Here is a 21,176-nt window from a genome sequence, read left to right on the forward strand (position 1 = left end):
TTGTTTTTTGTTTTTTTCGGGGGGGGGGGGGAGGATGTTTTTACTTTTAATTCCTTTTCTCTGATTTTTCTTTCTTTTCTTCTTTGGCGGTTTGGAGAAGAGGTAAAATTTTTATTGACGGTGCTCAATTAAACGCAATTAAACAGAAATTTACCCGTACATAATATATGTATATGAATCGGGCCATCAACCATCACTCACACTAGTTTATTGCGTTGTTTTACTCTTAGGCTTTTAAACCATATCTACCTGTGAACATATCAGTGGCGCTTACAGATCTACGTTATACAACAATGCCTGTGGACTAACTAACATTGTCCATGTAGTCGATCCTAGTCAAGCGTGTAGCTAAGGGAGACCACTCTGAACTTACCGTTCTCTCCATATCGTCGGGGTCCCTGTCTTCCAACTGGCGCTTCGCTTTGATCAACTGCTGCTGCATTTCGTCCAGCTGAAACCCAATATTGAATGGTTGATTGAATGATCCATTCACTGATTGACAGTACAATATCATACAATGTCATGCTATACAATTTTTTAATTTATTAATTTATTTAATCATTTATTCACGAAGAAGAAAGTTAATATGAAGTTCAAAGAATGAAGTACAAAGTTCGACGCTGATTTGAGGCTCAGACGGGCTCACGATCGGCATTTGCTTGGAGTGGCCAGGGAAACGCGATATATTTACCACTGACGTATTTGCACACTGGAGTAGAGGGCCACAAATACAAGTAAAACACCTGAAATTCTCGGCATACCACCAGAGCAAGTATTTGTACATCTGGCTAGAAAACGTATACACATCCCACATACAGAAGGTTGAATATTTGTCATATTTGTTTGTTGAACAATTATTAACGGGTAAGGGAACCCCGTGGCCTAGTAGTTAGCGTGGTATAGCAGTATATGATCCTGGAGCCCCTGATCAATGCGATCCCTGTGAGTTCAAGTCCAGCTCATGTTAGAATGAAGATCTGTCAGCAGTCTGCGGATGGTCCGTGGGTTTCCTTTCACGATAATGCTGGCCGCCGAGGTATATGTGAAATTTTACTGAGTAGAACGTAAGACTTTAATGGAATAAATAAATAAATATTTATAATACCTATTTATTTGATTAGTGTTTTACGCCGTATATTTCATTTATTCGATGGCGACCAGCAATATGGTGAGAAGAAACCGGACAGTACCCAAGGAGCACCCACGGCCATCCGCAGGCTGCTGCAGGCTTCCCCACGTACGGCCGGAGAGGAAGCCAGCATGAGCTAGACTTGAACTCACAGCGACCGCATTGGTGAGAAGCTCCTGGGCCATTGTGCCTCGCTGGCACACTAACCACCTCGGCCACGGACGCCCCCAATATTAATATTTTTTTATTAATAATAAAGTTTCTTCTATATCCATTTTGTTGTTTCCCGCGGTGTTGAATTAAACTGCATATGTCAGATACTCTTACATGAAGGCGGTCAAGATTATCAGCGGATGGAATCGGACACAGGCCAGAGAAAACCACCGCTCCTGTGTGGGTTAAATCCTTGAGGCTGCATCCTTGGTGGCGTCAAACTCTTGGTGAATACAAAACAACCAATTCAGAGCTCCGGAGGAAACCCAGGAACATCAGCAGATTACTGGAAGACATTCCCACGTGCGGCCAGAGAGGAGGCTAACATGAGCTGAACTCACAGCAATCGCATTGATAAGGGACTCCTGGGTTAATATGCTACCTTAGTACGCTATCCACCAGGGCACGGTCCGAGACTTTACGTCAGGAGGTTTGTCAAGCACTTTGGATGGAGGTAGTTTAATTTGAGTACTTTGTTTTCCTTACCCCGTTAACATGGCCACAGTCATGTAAGGAAAAATTCCAGAGTACGGTACAAAATGTCTAGCAAATAGATTTAACTCTCCAAAAAACAAAAAGCTTATTCATATGAAAACTGAGTTCTCGAACACAAATCAAATTACTTGAGATATAAGGAATGCATCAAACACTTCAAAACACCCATTTGGGTGTTCAGTTTTACCTGGCACCTAGTACTACTAAACTCTGATTCACTCGCTTACATGTTTTTCTCGCTTTAGTCTATAAATCCCCGGATGTCTGAGTTCTTAGGACTTTGTATGCAACACTGCAGCATGTTGCCTAAGGCGAATCTTAGGGACTGTGGAGTTTGCTTTTCACCCCCAGGGATCCCGAATGGAACATTCTGCGAGATATTTATAGCATCACAGCAATATGCCAATTCTACGAATATTTGACTGATGGTGGTTTTTAAGCCCACAGGATAAACGCCTGAATCCGTACATCTAACAGATGAATGGATGTTCGAACGGACTGACAGAGTGACGTTCTGGACTATATAGTTTATCACACGGATATGACAATATCACCTATATGATACTTTTACCTTTAAACTATTTCCCAATGGTTTTTCGTGAGAATTTCAACTTCAGGTTCAGTGACAAACGCCAAAGGGTATGCCTGCAACCTTTGGACTGTCGTGGGTTTACTCCGGGCTTTGCCCGATTTCCTCCCACGATAATGCTGACCGCGTCGTACATTTATTTATTTATTTATTTATTTATTTATCTGATTGGTGTTTTACGCCGTATACTCAAGAATATTTCATTTACATGACGGCGGTCAGCATTATGATGGGAAGAAACCGGTCAGAACCCAGGGAAAATCCACGACCATCCGTAGGTTGCTAGCAGACTTTCCCACGTCCGGTCGGAAAGGCCGCGTCGTATAAGTGAAATATTCTTGAATACTGCGTAAAACACCAGTAAAATAAATAAATAAACAAATAAATAAACAAACGCCAAAGCGCTAAAAGAGAGGGCTCCTGAACTGAAAGGCCATTTCATGCTAATGCCAAATATGGTTTTCATGATCGGTTAGCATTTCGTTCACTGTGAGTAAAAGAAAAAAGTAAATACTGGTGTTATAATGCAACGTAGTCGCCCATGCTGGACAATACAACCTCGTCACGTCACATATATATATACACACTGATGTCATAATTCCTTAAAACTCTTAACACTTGAAAATCATGCCAGAAAACTGCGACATCTGTGCTCTAAGAGGAATACTACATTCTGTTCATTTTGCACCAATGAAAAATACGGAGGAGCTAAATAAACCCCATGCACTGAAACTCTGCCAACAAAATCTATATTAAGACACAGATGGTTTTTACAAAACCCTTTTTTCTCATTTAACCGAGAACGATAGATCTATCTCTGCTTACCGTACCGCATAGCCAGATATCTCATACTACACTCAAAAAATTAGTCTGTTAACTTTAACAAAAATATGTGGTCTGAGTGTTGCTAGAATGTATTCTGTCATTATAACACAATATTCTGTCATATTCAACATAACATCCTGTTAGTCTAACAGAATGGTTATGCTGAAGTAATAGAATATGTGTGTTATATCTAACAGAATAAGCTGCTGCAATAACAGAATACATGCTAACAACACTTAGATAATGGACTTTCTATTAAATTTAATAGATTGATTTTTTAGTGTACCACATCAGTATTTATTTATTTATTTTTCATTTATTTATTTTATTTATTTATTTATCTATTTATTTATTTATTAAGCTGTTTGATTTGTTCTTTGCTTTTTTTTATTAAGGTTATTAAGCAGGATTAACCACGGATTAAGCATAAGTTGCTGACGAAAGCCCCGCTTGACATCAACTGAGCAGGGACCGTATTTCACCGGTTACATGTGACCGTTTACGAACTGTCACACTGTCCTTTCTGCTCTGGTTTTACTTTCCGTGTTGTATTCTTTAATATCGAGCAGTAAGGGATTAACGTATGTATTATTTAGGCTAGAATGGGTGATTATGGTTTAACGTTACATTGGCAATATTTCAGCCATATCTTGGCGATTATCTCGGCTGGAAAAGATGCTAGCCAACTAGGGTAAGTGTCTGAACTTAATGTTTATAGAGGTAAAGTCGGAAACAGGAGAGTTTTCTTCGAGTACATCACAATGGGCGAGATTGAGTAAACATGAGCGTTTCTGGTGAATAGAACACGGTGTTCTGTAAGATGTAGATATTTCAGTCAGTCAGAAACCTGTTACATCACAATAAGCCAAATTTAGCTTTTTGGTTTAATATTTTTGCCAACAGGTGGCGCCTTACATCAACGAGCGCGCATATACATCCGGAGGACAATCTGAGAATGCGTTGCTATGGCGACCAGTACATCCATATATATCTGATATTTTTGGCTGTTGCAATCCGAAACCAGGGCCACGTTACCGGGTGGTGCGACATGTTACGTAAGCTTACGATGTACCTATACTCTAACAGTGAGCATGCGTATAGAGATTCTGTGTGATATACCACAGTACGTCAAGCAGCAATAGCGCGTGCGCATTGTTTCGACTAAAACACTTCTCTGTGCGTTTGATGCCCGGAAATAAACTCCTGTAACACACGTTACATTCACAGTTAACAATAAGCCAACTGATCTCATGTAGAGTATCGCGTTCAAGCAATGTAACATCTGGCATTACTCAGTCAAGACCCTGTTATGTTCGAAGTAAAATCCCTGCTGCAAGAGACAGCCATTTTGGACAAGCAGAGAATGTTTTGTGCATATGGTGACAACTGGCCTCTCTGTAACAAAGAAGAACTGGTCACAGAAACCCTCAGACGATTTAAAATGATATAAAGATGGCTTTGCGTTTCAAGAGAGTCTGATTTTTTAACAGAAGAGTTTCAGTTGATTGGTATAACCGTCTGGCTGGTAGCTTAAACTTGAAAATTAATATCAGCTCTGAGAAGCACAAATGCGATTGTAAGGCTAGGGTGTAACTCAAGATGGAGCCTTCAGTACGAGCCCATATACGACCTATATTATTCGATGTCACCTTGACCTCAGATACTATATTCCATAACACTGCGTACTTTATATTAGATACATGTTTGTGACTGGATGTTCTTAAATAAAGATAGTTATTCCACAACACAATACTTTTACATCTCATTAATGAAGTTTCCTTAAAAAAAAACGAAATAAATTCCTATATGTGAAGAGTTTTAATGGCGCCATAGGGCCCTACAACCATACATATGAAATCAATCAAAAGTCATGTTTCTGAGAATTCAACGATGCTTCAAAATTTGATATCATCTTTTTATGTCCCCCCCCCCCCCCCCGCCCACTTTCCAAAAACACACATTTATATGAACAAATATATAATATCTTTCTTCAGAATACAAAGAATTTTATAATACAAGAGTTGTAATAATAGTAAAGAGTTTCTTTACCCGGCCATGCAGGAATTATAATATATAAAGGATTTTCAGTCAATTAACGTATGCTGGCCTGTTTTTCATCTAAACAAAGGTCTTACAAAGGTGCTTTGACGTTTGTTTGGAAAATAGGGTGACACTCTATCAAGAGTAATCTTTTGAGTCCTTTGTATATAAAAATGTACTTTATGGGGTGATTTTTTTAGGGCATTTACAGTATAAACTTCCCAACACACTTCCCCACTGTAACATATGGCAGCTGTCGTTGTAGTCAAACGCCAAGTTAACAGTTCTACAGAAGACCATTCATAACGTGAAGCATCGGTGGTTCAGTGGTAGAATTCTCGCCTGCCACGCGGGTGACCCGGGTTCGATTCCCGGCCGATGCAGTTACTTTTTTTTTTTTTTTATCCTTTCTTTTCTTTCAACTTTTGCATCTTTACCCCAGATGGTTATTCAGATGTTGAGCGCTAATTATTGTGTATAACCCAATTGTTTAAAGAAATTCGCCTTAATGCTGTGGCAGAAAGGTTACATTTCATCACACAAATTTTTCATTTCATTTTAAGCTGAAATTTAAATTCTGATTCTACTAAGAGTCCTATAGTCGTTTAGTTTTGTTGTGCTGCGAGGGGACGTTAACTGAAGTAAACTGACAACAGGTCTGACTTGGCCGTAAATTCATCGTGCTGAATTAGATCGCCGCGTTCGATACGTGAATAGTTGTAATCAAAGCGCACCAATTTTTTTTATTGATAACTGACATTCTAGCATGGTACACGATTCGAATACTGATTTCACTTAGTCACCAAGGACATACCTTGCGTCTTTCCAACATCAATGAAAACTTTTCACTGTCTCTCTTTGCATGATTCCGACCTATTTTCATACTGAATATACTTTCCTAGTTCTTTGGTGGTTTGTGTTATACGTCGTTTTGGGAGTTGGCCTTGCGATTATTGACATGGAACGTACTCATTGGTTGACGCTGGTATACGAATGTCCATTTCGACGCATAAATTTAACTGTTACGTTTGACCATTTGACACCTATCGCGATGTAGTCGCTGCTCTGGTTTTATTCTTCGTGCTGGAGTTACTCAGCATATCGTATCAGACATTCTTATACCAGTGGTCAACCATAAATGACGTTCTAGCTGGATCAATAATCGCAAAACCAATTAGCAAAACATTTCTTCAATATAAACCACACAGAAACTATATAATGAAGATGTAAAAATATCAAAAATTTACTTGTTTTATCTGATTGTAAGAGTTCAGTTGATCTTAGAAAGCTGTTCAGAAGTCAGTTCGGAAGGTGTAGAAAAGATTGAGATCTATCACGAAAAGTAATAATTTGTGATATTTTGCTTCTAGAAATGTACTTTTTGAGGCGCATTTTAGGATAATTACGGTGTATACTTCCCAATAAATTTCCCCACTGTAACATCTGGCAGCTGTCTGCGTAGCTACACACCAAGTTAAATGGTTGTACTGAAGAGCTTGTTTACTGTGAAGCATCGGTGGTTCAGTGGTAGAATTCTCGCCTGCCACGCGGGTGACCCGGGTTCGATTCCCGGCCGATGCATTCTCTTTTATTTTTTTTTATTTAACTTTTTGTTTCTATTTCAAAGCCTAATTTTTGGCCTATTGTTAAAAGTATATTATTACATTATTTAATGAAGATGAACTATGCATTACTGCCGAACATTAGTGTTTTCATTTTACTCAGGTTACAATTTTTTTTATTTATTTGATTGGTGTTGTACACTGTACTCAAGATATACTTCACTTGTTACGATGGCGGCCAGCATTATGGTGGGAAGAAACCGGGCAGAGACCATGGGAAACCCACGATCGCCCGCAGGCTGATGCAAGACCTTAGCACTTACGGTCAGGTAGGTAACATGCTGGTCTAATTTGTAAACAGAAGGGAAAAGCCTTGGCTTGTCTAATATTGAGAGTATTATAAAATACATAGTGTGTTCGTGGACTTTTTATAATATAACACGATGTCATATCCGTTAGCTTTCTGTACGCGGTCAACTTGTTAAAAGGACCGGTTTCGTAGCTGACATTCATATACCTAAATAACATAAACAATAAAGGCCAGTATAATCCCAAGATCAGTTTCAAAAGCAACCTTGAACACAAACCCCCCCAAAAACCTAAGAAAACACTAGTATACAAAGTAAGAAATTAAAACGGAATCATGGACAGATAATCCATCTATATTTTTCAGTGATGCAACAAAGACCCAAGGAATATTTCGAGGCACATAAAAATCAGTACGTACGTGGGAAGGTCTGCCAGCAACTTGTGAATGGTCGTGGGTTTCCCCCGGGCTTTGCCCGGTTTTCTCCCATCATAATGCTGGCCACCATCGCTATCGTGAAATATTCTAGAGTACGGCGTTAAACACCAATAAAATAAATAAATAAATAAATAAATAAAATCAGTAAAAAAACGTAAAAAAAACCTATACTGTATGCTGTATAAAATTACACTACATTAGTTTGTAAGTTGTCGTTTATCAAAATTAAGTATGTCATTTGCGCTGCGAATTAAACTGTCCATAGATCCAGAGTGTAAGATGACAGTCCTCTCCCCGCCCTATCGGCACCCATAACACCATGGGTTAAGCAGAGTTAGGTGAATAAAAAAAATATGCAGTGATTATAATTGAAATTTTTTTTATACGTCACTGGTCTAGAATTACTGAATAACAACACTTTGCACGAATAAACCAGCGCATTCACCACATATGCGCTTAGTTATCAGGTCTGTCCTCATGTGACACACATATCAAAATCGTAGTGCGGTATCCCGCAGGCGCGTGGCTGGGTAAAGTTATTCCCCTTGTAAGGACAACCAGATGTCAAATTTGACTGCTAAGTGGATTTCTTGTAGACAAAGTGAGAAAGATGTAAAATACGACAGTAAAATCCCGTGCATTCCGATATATATGCACAAAATATAATCTTCCATCATAAAACATATTTGTGACGTTTTGTGAAAAGGTATACAATTTAGGACGGCGACATATCGTATGTAGATCTACATACATATACAATACAATAGATACAATAGATATTTTAATACATATCTCCGCTGACGTCACAGCTGCAGACCACTTAATTTCCTGCCTGCCCGTTAAGATCTAAGATCATAAACTGCAGTTTAAAGCCATTTCTACACCCAACCAGACGGCTGAGATGGCTTTGTCAACTTTCCTGTGTACATGTAAGGGCACATCCTAAACAGTATATTAAGACATAAAACCCAAACGTATCCATTAATCATTTTTTCTCACCGTATATTGCGAAAATATCGATGCTACTGATTGATACATGTCACAGTTATGATACTATAATTCAAATCTGCTTCCCGAAGCCATCAGAAACTATAACGGGGTTCTGTGGTACACTGTCCATCAACCTTTGTGATTTTATGGTATAATGTATGACCATAAACATACGTGGGGAGGTCTGCCTGCAACCTGCGGATGGTCGTGGGTTTCCCCCGGGCTCTGCCCGGTTTCCTCCCACAATAATGCTGGCCGCCGTCGTATAAGTGAAATATTCTTGAGAACGAAAAAACACAAATCAAATAAATAAATAAATAAATAAATAAATAAATAAATGATCATAAACCTGTGGGACTTTGCGTCCATCAACCGCAAAAGCAATTAAAGGAACCTGACGATATGCAGTCCATCAACCTGCCTTGCGCTTTATACAGGACATAAAGGTATAGACCGACCCGGATAGCACAGTTGGTAGAGCGTCCGCTTCGGGAGGTCTAGATCCAGGATCAATCCTGGGGCGAGTCACACGAGTACGACTTTAAAGGAGGAAGTTGGGACTTCCTCGAATGGCGTTCAGCATGAAGGTCACAGCCAACGACTGGTTGACCCGTATCAGTATAATGGCTCGGGCTGGGCGGCTTACTTTCCTTCGTTAAGTCGCCTCAGTCAAGCACTTACTGACTCATAAAGGTATACAGCTGTCCATAACGTATTTTACGGTATACTGTCATTCGATCTATGTCGCCTTTTATACAGGATTTACTGCACATAAATCTGCCTCTTTTATGCCAGAGTCCGGAAGATTATACACTTTATTTTTATGACATAAATATGACTGAAATGGATCTGTGTCGTTTGGCGTTACCAAAGAGACAGGGTATGATTTACACCCGAGTCATTGATCACATGAACGTGACAAGCCATGAACTGGGTGTATATAGACTGTGTTAGGCGTTTCTTGTGTCTTTGGGGAATGGAGGGTGTTTAGTCAACCAGCTGAATCCTGGTTTATGCAGGAATACAATATATTTTTAAAAAATACTGCACAGAGGGTAAAACCAGAGCAGCGAGAGCAGTGTGAAAATGGTTACACGTAACCGGTGAAGTACTGCCTCTTGTCAGTTTACCTCAGTTAAGCTTTTAGTTTAACTCTGAAAATTGTAAGTGTTTAAGCAGTAGCAAAGAACTGACACGTCTCCTATAACATCATGGCTTACACAGAATTATTTCCCTTTTGCATAATTAGTATTACGCATATCACTAATCAACTAATGACATCTTGCATATCATAATAGCATGAACTGATTTCTTGATATCATTAAATGAATTTAAGATATCATAAATTATTTCGACTGATCAAGAAATAGGGACGAGAAAGTAAGGCGGCGTGCCATTCAGACACACTATCACGTACAACAATTTTAAACTGCCTCGTACGGTATTAGACTTGTAAACTAAAACTTTGTTCACTTTAGACTGTATGATACAGTTAGAGTTTACCCTATGTAAAAGACGTAATTTGATTGGTCTTTTACGCCTTACTCAAGAACAGTTCACTTATATACGACGGTGCCAGCGATATAGTGGGAGGAAATTGGGCAAGGCCCCGGGGAAGCATAGAGGGTAAAAAGCAGAGCAGAAAGGATAAAGTGATAACTGGTTAATAATCTCACGTATACACAGTGCAAATATGGTCTGTAATCAGTTTCCATCGGTTACAGCTTTATTCTAACTGTAACACCACGGGAAGTGAGTAAAAAAGAATTGTATTGATTTTAATTGCAATTTATTCGATGTCCCTGGTCTAGAACTAGGGGCCAGGGTTTACGAGAAGCTAAAGCTAGAACCCTAACCTACCATCAATATGTAGGTCAGACAGCCAAGCTAGAAGCTTGTAGCAGTACGTACGTGGGACACCCTTAGGCCTATTTATATAGTAACACGTGCTGCGCTGGCCTTCACGGCTACGTTGTAAGGCTGTGCCATTTACACATACTACCATATTTACAGTTGAAGATATATTCGCGGATTTCAACGTTGTGATGCATTCATTCAGATTAACTGTAAATGTATAGCAACGATAGAGCATGTTAAGTGTTCTGGCGTCACCAATGACAATTAAACAATAGGCAAATAAGTAAGCTGCTAGCGTGAAGCATCGGTGGTTCAGTGGTAGAATTCTCGCCTGCCACGCGGGTGACCCGGGTTCGATTCCCGGCCGATGCATGGTGTTATTTTACATATATTTACTAATGATGAAGAATTTTTTACATTCTGTCTCAAGTGTGTATTAATATGTGTAAATCAAGGGTCAGCTATGTCGTCGCGTATAGTTTGAGTGCTCAATTTTCATATCGATGATCTGTAAAGTATGTAAATGTTCGTCCACATGTCTTAAAAAGTGGATCTATATGCATTCGTGGAGGTAAAACTAGAGTCTTTTTGCCTCCGTAATAATAATACAGCTATTGTAGAGCGCGGTGTTAAATATAGAATACTATCATCGACATACTATTTCACTACAGCATAGGGGGTAAAACCAGAGCAGTGACGGCAGTTGGCAAATGGTCACACGTAACCGATGAAATAGGACCCTGTGTCAATTTACCTCATTCAGGGTCTTATTCTAACTGTTCATGTAAATACGTAAATAGTAGCTAATTACACGCCCACCTGGCAAAATGGCTTTAGCCGATTTAGGTAAAAACAAAATGCAGGTATAGTAACTGCAATTAGTCGCAGGTCTAAAATTATTTAAATCTTGTATTGTCATCACATTTAAAAAACGGTCACATGAAAACAATGTAAAAACAGCTACCATGTCTCGGAGATGTTTAGCTCACCAGGAGAATTCTGGTTTATGCAAACATGGTCTGTAATCAGCTTGCATCGGTTACAGTTTTATTCCAACTGTAACATCACGGGAACTGGGTAAAAAAGAATTGTATTGATTTGAATTGCAATTTATTCGATGTCCCTAATCTAGAACTAGTGGTCAGGGTTTACGAGAAGTTAAAGCTAGAACCCTAACCTACCATCAATATGTAGATCAGACAGCCAAGCTAGAAGCTTGTAGCAGTACATACGTGGGACACCCTTAGGCCTATTTATATGTAACACGTGCTGCGCTGGCCTTCACGGCTACGTTGTAAGGGTGTGCCGTTTACACATACTACCATATTTACAGTACAGATATATTCGCGGATTTCAACGTTGTGATGCATTCATTCAGATTAACTGTAAATGTATAGCTACGATAGAGCATGTTAAGTGTTCTGACGTCACCAATGACAATTAAACAATAGGCAAATAAGTGAGTCCTAGCATGAAGCATCGGTGGTTCAGTGGTAGAATTCTCGCCTGCCACGCGGGTGACCCGGGTTCGATTCCCGGCCGATGCATGGTACTATTTTCCATATATATATATATACACTAATGATGAAGTTTTTTTTACATTCTGTCGCAAGTGTGTATTAATATGTGTAAATCAAGGGTCAGCTATGTCGTCGCGTATAGTTTGAGTGCTCAATTTTCATACCGATGATCTGTAAAGTACGTAAATGTTTGTACGCAGTACGTACGTGGGACACCCTTAGGCCTATTTATATGTAACACGTGCTGCGCTGGCCTTCACGGCTACGTTGTAAGGGTGTGCCGTTTACACATACTACCATATTTACAGTTGAAGATATATTCGCGGATTTCAACGTTGTGATGCATTCATTCAGATTAACTGTAAATGTATAGCAACGATAGAGCATGTTAAGTTTCACCAATGACAATTAAACAATAGGCAAATAAGTGAGTTGCAAGCGTGAAGCATCGGTGGTTCAGTGGTAGAATTCTCGCCTGCCACGCGGGTGACCCGGGTTCGATTCCCGGCCGATGCATGGTGCTATTTTACATATATATACTAATGATGAAGTTTTTTTTACATTCTGTAGCAAGTGTGTATTAATATGTGTAAATCAAGGGTCAGCTATGTCGTTGCGTATAGTTTGAGTGCTCAACCTTCATACCGATGATCTGTAAAATATGTAAGTGTTCGTCCACATGTCTTAAAATGTGGATCTATATGCATTCGTGGAGTAAAACTAGAGTCTTTTTGCCTCCGTAATAATAATACAGCTATTGTACAGCGCAGTGTTAAATATAGAATACTATCACAGACATACTATTTCACTACAGCATAGGGGGTAAAACCAGAGCAGTGACGACAGTTGGCAAATGGTCACACGTAACCGATGAAATAGGACCCTGTGTCACTTTACCTCATTCAGGGTCTTATTCTAACTGTTCATGTAAATACGTAAATAGTAGCTAATTACACGCCCACCTGGCAAAATGGCTTTAGCCGATTTAGGTAAAAACAAAATGCAGGTACACTAATTGCAATTAGTCGCAGGTCTAAAATTATTTAAATCTTGTATTGTCATCACATTTAAAAAAAACGGTCCCATGAAAACAATGTAAAAACAGCTACCATGTCTCGGAGATGTTTAGTCCACCAGGAGAATTCTGGTTTATGCAAACATGGTCTGTAATCAGTTTCCATCGGTTACAGTTTTATTCCAACTGTAACACCACGGGAATTGGGTAAAAAAGAATTGTGTTAATTTGAATTGCAATTTATTCGACGTCCCTAATCTAGAACTAGTGGTCAGGGTTTACGAGAAGCTAAAGCTAGAACCCTAACCTACCATCAATATGTAGATCAGACAGCCAAGCTAGAAGCTTGTAGCAGTACGTACGTGGGACACCCTTAAGATTATTTATATGTAACACGTGCTGCGCTGGCCTTCACGGCTACGTTGTAAGGCTGTGCCGTTTACACATACTACCATATTTACAGTACAGATATATTTGCGAATTTCAACGTTGTGATGCATTCATTCAGATTAACTGTAAATGTATAGCAATGATAGAGCATGTTAAGTGTTCTGACGTCACCAATGACAATTAAACAATAGGCAAATAAGTGAGATGCAAGCGTGAAGCATCGGTGGTTCAGTGGTAGAATTCTCGCCTGCCACGCGGGTGACCCGGGTTCGATTCCCGGCCGATGCATGGTGCTATTTTCCATATATATATATATATATATATATACACTAATGATGAAGTTTTTTTTACATTCTGTCGCAAGTGTGTATTAATATGTGTAAATCAAGGGTCAGCTATGTCGTTGCGTATAGTTTGAGTGCTCAACCTTCATACCGATGATCTGTAAAATATGTAAATGTTCGTCCACATGTCTTAAAATGTGGATCTATATGCATTCGTGGAGTAAAACTAGAGTCTTTTTGCCTCCGTAATAATAATACAGCTATTGTAGAGCGCGGTGTTAAATATAGAATACTATCACAGACATACTATTTCACTACAGCATAGAGGGTAAAACCAGAGCAGTGACGACAGTTGGCAAATGGTCACACGTAACCGATGAAATAGGACCCTGTGTCACTTTACCTCATTCAGGGTCTTATTCTAACTGTTCATGTAAATACGTAAATAGTAGCTAATTACACGCCCACCTGGCAAATGGCTTTAGCCGATTTAGGTAAAAACAAAATGCAGGTATAGTAACTGCAATTAGTCGCAGGTCTAAAATTATTTAAATCTTGTATTGTCATCACATTTAAAAAAAACGGTCCCATGAAAACAATGTAAAAACAGCTACCATGTCTCGGAGATGTTTAGTCCACCAGAAGAATTCTGGTTTATGCAAACATGGTCTGTAATCAGTTTCCATCGGTTACAGTTTTATTCCAACTGTAACGCCACGGAATTGGGTAAAAAAGAATTGTGTTGATTTGAATTGCAATTTATTCGACGTCCCTAATCTAGAACTAGTGGTCAGGGTTTACGAGAAGCTAAAGCTAGAACCCTAACCTACCATCAATATGTAGATCAGACAGCCAAGCTAGAAGCTTGTAGCAGTACATACGTGGGACACCCTTAAGATTATTTATATGTAACACGTGCTGCGCTGGCCTTCACGGCTACGTTGTAAGGCTGTGCCGTTTACACATACTACGATATTTACAGTACAGATATATTCGCGGATTTCAACGTTGTGATGCATTCATTCAGATTAACTGTAAATGTATAGCTACGATAGAGCATGTTAAGTGTTCTGACGTCACCAATGACAATTAAACAATAGGCAAATAAGTGAGATGCGAGTGGAAGCATCGGTGGTTCAGTGGTAGAATTCTCGCCTGCCACGCGGCTGACCCGGGTTCGATTCCCGGCCGATGCATGGTACTATTTTCCATATATATATATATACACTAATGATGAAGTTTTTTTTACATTCTGTCGCAAGTGTGTATTAATATGTGTAAATCAAGGGTCAGTTATGAACCTGTAACATTGTGTTCAAGCAGGTATATTTATGAATATTTTGTAACAAAAATAGTACATTGTCCAAGAGCAATGGTGTCTATGCCGCATTTGGACTGGGTTAGAATATGGAAAACTGTTTTTCATCAATTCTTAGATCACAACTTGGTCAACTTCAGTTACAAGTTGGTTCATGACATTTTGCCCGTTAAGGAAAAACTTCTTAGGAGAAATGTAGCCACCGATGACTTGTGTGTTTTTTGCTCCCTGTCTGAAACTCGGCAACATCTGTTTGTACAATGTAAAATCGTTCAGGATGTGTTTAATGACTTTAACCGGATATTTGTTTTGTTTGCGAACTACCTACCAAATATGGACTCGGAAACATTAATTTACAAGGTATTCAATTCCACCTTTAACCAGGAAGTTAGAGCTGTGATGGTGTATGTCATATGTGTTCTTCAGTTTAGTATTTGGTGTGCACGCAACGACATAATATTTCAGAAAAAAAAAACAGGGATTCTGTTGCTATTGTTAAGGCCGCCAAAGGAATAATTAAAACCCGTATTCATGTTGACTTTTTTCGACTAGACAGGCCATCTTTCGAGAAAATCTGGTGTATAAACAAAGTCTTCTGTACATTACGGAATGATAAATTAGTGTATTTATTGAAATGAGCAGCTAATGTGCAATTGTTCTATTCACAAAGCAGTCATCTTTTCTGTGATATTTTATTTTAATTAAGACTGCCTTGTGATTTCAAAAGTTTGTGATAGCCGGGTATTGTGAAATCTTGTGTATTTGATGACAATCTGGGAATAAATTCAACAATTTTCAAAAAAAAAAAAAAAAAAAAGGGTCAGCTATGTCGTCGCGTATAGTTTGAGTGCTCACTCTTCATACCGATGATCTGTAAAGTACGTAAATGTTTGTACGCAGTACGTACGTGGGACACCCTTAGGCCTATTTATATGTAACACGTGCTGCGCTGGCCTTCACGGCTACGTTGTAAGGCTGTGCCGTTTACACATACTACCATATTTACAGTTGAAGATATATTCGCGGATTTCAACGTTGTGATGCATTCATTCAGATTAACTGTAAATGTATAGCAACGATAGAGCATGTTAAGTGTTCTGGCGTCACCAATGACAATTAAACAATAGGCAAATAAGTGAGCTGCAAGCGTGAAGCATCGGTGGTTCAGTGGTAGAATTCTCGCCTGCCACGCGGGTGACCCGGGTTCGATTCCCGGCCGATGCATGGTGCTATTTTACATATATATACTAATGATGAAGAATTTTTTACATTCTGTCGCAAGTGTGTATTAATATGTGTAAATCAAAGATCAGCTATGTCGTCGCGTATAGTTTGAGTGCTCAATCTTCATACCGATGATCTGTAAAATATGTAAATGTTCGTCCACATGTCTTAAAATGTGGATCTATATGCATTCGTGGAGTAAAACTAGAGTCTTTTTGCCTCCGTAATAATAATACAGCTATTGTACAGCGCAGTGTTAAATAAAGAATACTATCACAGACATACTATTTCACTACAGCATAGGGGGTAAAACCAGAGCAGTGACGACAGTTGGCAAATGGTCACACGTAACCGATGAAATAGGACCCTGTGTCACTTTACCTCATTCAGGGTCTTATTCTAACTGTTCATGTAAATACGTAAATAGTAGCTAATTACACGCCCACCTGGCAAAATGGCTTTAGCCGATTTAGGTAAAAACAAAATGCAGGTACACTAATTGCAATTAGTCGCAGGTATAAAATTATTTAAATCTTGTATTGTCATCACATTTAAAAAAAAACGGTCCCATGAAAACAATGTAAAAACAGCTACAATGTCTCGGAGATGTTTAGCCCACCAGGAGAATCCTGGTTTATGCAAACATGGTCTGTAATCAGTTTCCATCGGTTATAGTTTTATTCTAACTGTAACGCCACGGGAATTGGGTAAAAAAGAATTGTATTGATTTTAATTGCAATTTATTCGATGTCCCTGGTCTAGAACTAGGGGCCAGGGTTTACGAGAAGCTAAAGCTAGAACCCTAACCTACCATCAATATGTAGATCAGACAGCCAAGCCAGAAGCTTGTAGCAATACGTACGTGGGACACCCTTAGGCCTATTTATATAGTAACACGTGCTGCGCTGGCCTTCACGGCTACGTTGTAAGGCTGTGCCGTTTACACATACTACCATATTTACAGTTGAAGATATTTTCGCGGATTTCAACGTTGTGATGCATTCATTCAGATTAACTGTAAATGTATAGCAACGATAGAGCATGTTAAGTGTTCTGGCGTCACCAATGACAATTAAACAATAGGCAAATAAGTGAGTCCTAGCATGAAGCATCGGTGGTTCAGTGGTAGAATTCTCGCCTGCCACGCGGGTGACCTGGGTTCGATTCCCGGCCGATGCATGGTGCTATTTTCCATATATATATATATATATATATATATATATATATATACACTAATGATGAAGAACTTTTTACATTCTGTCGCAAGTGTGTATTAATATGTGTAAATCAAGGGTCAGCTATGTCGTTGCGTATAGTTTGAGTGCTCAACCTTCATACCGATGATCTGTAAAATATGTAAATGTTCGTCCACATGTCTTAAAATGTGATCTATATGCATTCGTGGAGTAAAACTAGAGTCTTTTTGCCTCCGTAATAATAATACAGCTATTGTACAGCGCAGTGTTAAATATAGAATACTATCACAGACATACTATTTCACTACAGCATAGGGGGTAAAACCAGAGCAGTGACGACAGTTGGCAAATGGTCACACGTAACCGATGAAATAGGACCCTGTGTCAATTTACCTCATTCAGGGTCTTATTCTAACTGTTCATGTAAATACGTAAATAGTAGCTAATTACACGCCCACCTGGCAAAATGGCTTTAGCCGATTTAGGTAAAAACAAAATGCAGGTACACTAATTGCAATTAGTCGCAGGTCTAAAATTATTTAAATCTTGTATTGTCATCACATTTAAAAAACGGTCACATGAAAACAATGTAAAAACAGCTACCATGTCTCGAAGATGTTTAGTCCACCAGGAGAATCCTGGTTTATGCACGAACTCAGTATAGGCCTAAACTCTACTGCATGAAGAGCGACGACTGTGTCATTATTGGCAAATGATCACTCGAAACCAGTGTAACTCAGCCTCAGTTTAAATATATCTTAGTTAACTTTTCAGTTTTAGTCTAACCATTCAGGTAAATAATTAAAAGTAGCAACTTATACGCCACGTATCACAAAATATGTGATACAGATCCCCGGTTTCCAATGCTGGGCCATAGATTGTTTATTGCTTTAAATTTATTTATTTGATTGGTATTTAACGCCCTGCTAAATAATTTCTCATTTTTATGACGGCTATCGGATTCCTGGGTGGAAGAAACCGGTGTGCCCGGATTAAACCACCGACATTCGTTAGGTGCCTGACAAAGTTCATGACGTAAAGATGCAGCCAAACTAGTGAGACCTGGATTCGAACGTGCGACCTCAATACAATCGAGGGGCCGTCTATCAGTCGTAGAGATCCAGTGGATTAACAGTTTGAGTTAGTGAAGGCCCAAAATAATTTTTAACGCATCTGTTCTAAAAAAAAAATAAAGAGTTAAATTTAACACAAAGTCTGTTGACCAAGTGATGCTAGAATGTATTCTGTTAATGCAGCAGATTATTCTGTTAAATATAACACACATACTTTATTCATTCAACATAAGGACACTATCAGAATAACAGGGTAATATGCTGAATGTGACAGAATATTGTGTTATAATGACAGACTACATTCTAGCGTCACTCAGACAACTGACTTTCTGTTAAAATTAACAGGTTATTTTTTTGCGTGATATAATCAGAGATTCCTGTAAAGTTGTTCAAGACCTGTAAGCCCAGGACGTATTATATAACGCTTCGTACAAAATGTAGTCCAGATGTCTGCGCCAATCTATATATTGCTAATATGAGGTGCGGTTCTACGGCATTTGGCGGACTCTGCCTGTGTATATATACTTACTCTCTATGTAACACACATGCTACAGCGTATACTATATCACCATCTGGCAACAGTGCCGCGGAGAAGGGGGTCGCAGTAAGCGGAGATTGCTTTGGTGGGGCTTAAACAGGGCAATATGTCTGTTGCTAGGCACATCGCTTCCCCAACAGGCTTACCATTGTGTTCGCATGCTATTCCGATAGGCTTGATGAGATATTGTGTTATATGGCGAAGGCCGCTCCAGGGGTGAAAACGATTTGCTTGTACCCACAAAGTTACTGTGATATTCGAGACCACACTAGCTCCGATAGGTTTTACTCGCCCAGACAAGGAGGAGAAGGAAATATTGTCTAAACAGGATCGTTGTTAATGCAAAACTCTGCTTCATAGTGATCTAAGTCGAAAGAACGCTTTTTTGACGTTCACAATTTAAATATGATTAGCAGATTGTTCTGTTATCTAACATACTTAAAATTCATTTGCTTGCATCTTTCCACTTTATCTATCACCTTGTAATCTTGCCACTGCCGAAGGCCAGTGAACTCCCCGGATGTGCGCGGTCTCCCATAAATCTAGGCGTCAAAACAGACATTCGTATTCCAGCCGAAAACCATTTTATGGTGAATATCATCGTAACTGAGTTCGAGAGCTATCTTAGTCTGGTCCATAGGAGTTCTCGAGAGAAGGCGATTTGTGAATGTGGTCTTCCAATTTGCTTCGACCTTCATGGTTTACGAAAGAAACGGTAATTACACTGCAAAACGAAGTGATTATATCACCTATCTAAAAGTTACAATAAATAAGTAAACTATTACAGCCCAGCTCATGCTGTCTTCCTCCCCTGCCATAAGTGGGAAGGTCTGCCAGCAACCTGCGGATGGTCGTGGATTTCCCCGGTTTCCTGTCCGGTTTTCTCTGCGGTCGTACTATTCTTGAGTACGGCATAAAATACCAGTCAAATAAATAAGAATATAACTACTACAAGCCTGACACGTGTACGTCACGACAATAGGAAAGCTTTACCGACTACAGTAATTCGGGTTGTTGTTTATTCTTGACTTTCTGACAATGTTTTGTGAGCAACCGGATGTTTATCATGCAAGAGAACAATAGGCAATGAACTTGCTTTTTGAGTTATTCTGGAGCTCTGACGTCTAATATACTGTCATTAACATCACTGCATTTTTTAACCGAAAGCTGCCTAGACTATGGTGCTGGGGGAAGGGAAAGGGGGCGTGTAGATGTAATTTAATGCTATTTAAGCGATTACATGAACAGTTAGAATAAAACCTAACTGAGATAAATTGACAAGAGGTTCACAGGTTACATGTGACCATTTGCCAGCCATCACACTGTCGTCACTGATCTGGTTTTATTTTCCGCACTGTAGCCATTCAATATATCGTATCAGAGGTTGCATGTTCAACCGCCACTGCACAGGAAAGGGTAGCTCATCAGTGTTGGACTGGATTTAACAATATAAGTCTGAGTTTGGTCATAAATTAGAATTATGATTTAAATTAGCCATATATTTACAAAACTGAACGCTCTTTACTTATTGGTCAAAGATTCGTTAAGAAAGTGGCCAATACCAAAATGCAATATCAAATTAAGCAAGGCCTCAATATTATACACGGTGGAATTCTCCATGAAAACGTTCAAAGCAAACCTATGAACATAGAAACTAAATGAAGTAAAAACTAAACAAGTCTCCAAATTCTTCCACTCTCACAAAGCCAAATGTACATGTAATCAAATTTGGGACCATATACCTTTTAGGCCAAAGGTAAATATGATCATGTAACTGGAGTTTTATTTATTTATTTGATTGGTGTTTTACGCCGTACTCGAGAAGATTTAACCTATACGACGGCGGCTAGCAAACCGGACAGAGCACTGGGAGAAACCCACGACTATCCGCAGGTAGCATGCAGACCTTCCTACGTACGACCGGAGAGGAAAACTCGCGTTTTAATTTGAATGTTAGTTATCGGCTCTCCCAATACGATACTTATACATGCCCCAAACCCTAGGGTGTCATACAGGCCTTCTAATCACGAAGCTGACTGTGAACGCCATTAAATAAAAGCTAATGTGTCTGGTGCCAGTATACAAGAGTACACAAAATAACATCTTTTTAAGTGTATGCCTCAATTTTCAAATAATAGATATTGCCATACTTCAGCAAATTGCGGGTAAAAAA

The 21,176-nt window shown here is 39.2% G+C and overlaps 1 protein-coding gene and 9 non-coding genes across 10 annotated transcripts in view; 9 read left to right on the forward strand and 1 right to left on the reverse strand.

The window, feature by feature from the left end:
* LOC135464082 (uncharacterized) overlaps window positions 1-21,176 on the reverse strand; it is a 70,530-nt gene that overhangs the window by 47,754 nt on the left and 1,600 nt on the right. The window contains 1 exon segment of the mRNA XM_064741569.1: window positions 374-451. Within this exon segment, the coding sequence (XP_064597639.1) occupies window positions 374-451 (78 nt within the window).
* On the forward strand, window positions 5,604-5,674 carry Trnag-gcc (transfer RNA glycine (anticodon GCC)). Its single transcript has one exon. It is a non-coding gene; the product is annotated as a tRNA-Gly (tRNA).
* On the forward strand, window positions 6,802-6,872 carry Trnag-gcc (transfer RNA glycine (anticodon GCC)). Its single transcript has one exon. It is a non-coding gene; the product is annotated as a tRNA-Gly (tRNA).
* Window positions 10,747-10,817, forward strand: Trnag-gcc (transfer RNA glycine (anticodon GCC)). Its single transcript has one exon. It is a non-coding gene; the product is annotated as a tRNA-Gly (tRNA).
* On the forward strand, window positions 11,922-11,992 carry Trnag-gcc (transfer RNA glycine (anticodon GCC)). The gene has a single exon. It is a non-coding gene; the product is annotated as a tRNA-Gly (tRNA).
* Window positions 12,411-12,481, forward strand: Trnag-gcc (transfer RNA glycine (anticodon GCC)). Its single transcript has one exon. It is a non-coding gene; the product is annotated as a tRNA-Gly (tRNA).
* On the forward strand, window positions 13,588-13,658 carry Trnag-gcc (transfer RNA glycine (anticodon GCC)). Its single transcript has one exon. It is a non-coding gene; the product is annotated as a tRNA-Gly (tRNA).
* Window positions 14,780-14,850, forward strand: Trnag-gcc (transfer RNA glycine (anticodon GCC)). The gene has a single exon. It is a non-coding gene; the product is annotated as a tRNA-Gly (tRNA).
* On the forward strand, window positions 16,126-16,196 carry Trnag-gcc (transfer RNA glycine (anticodon GCC)). Its single transcript has one exon. It is a non-coding gene; the product is annotated as a tRNA-Gly (tRNA).
* On the forward strand, window positions 17,305-17,375 carry Trnag-gcc (transfer RNA glycine (anticodon GCC)). Its single transcript has one exon. It is a non-coding gene; the product is annotated as a tRNA-Gly (tRNA).

The sequence above is a fragment of the Liolophura sinensis genome, chromosome 3, assembly GCF_032854445.1.
Source record: "Liolophura sinensis isolate JHLJ2023 chromosome 3, CUHK_Ljap_v2, whole genome shotgun sequence".
Taxonomy (NCBI): Eukaryota; Metazoa; Mollusca; class Polyplacophora; order Chitonida; family Chitonidae; genus Liolophura; species Liolophura sinensis.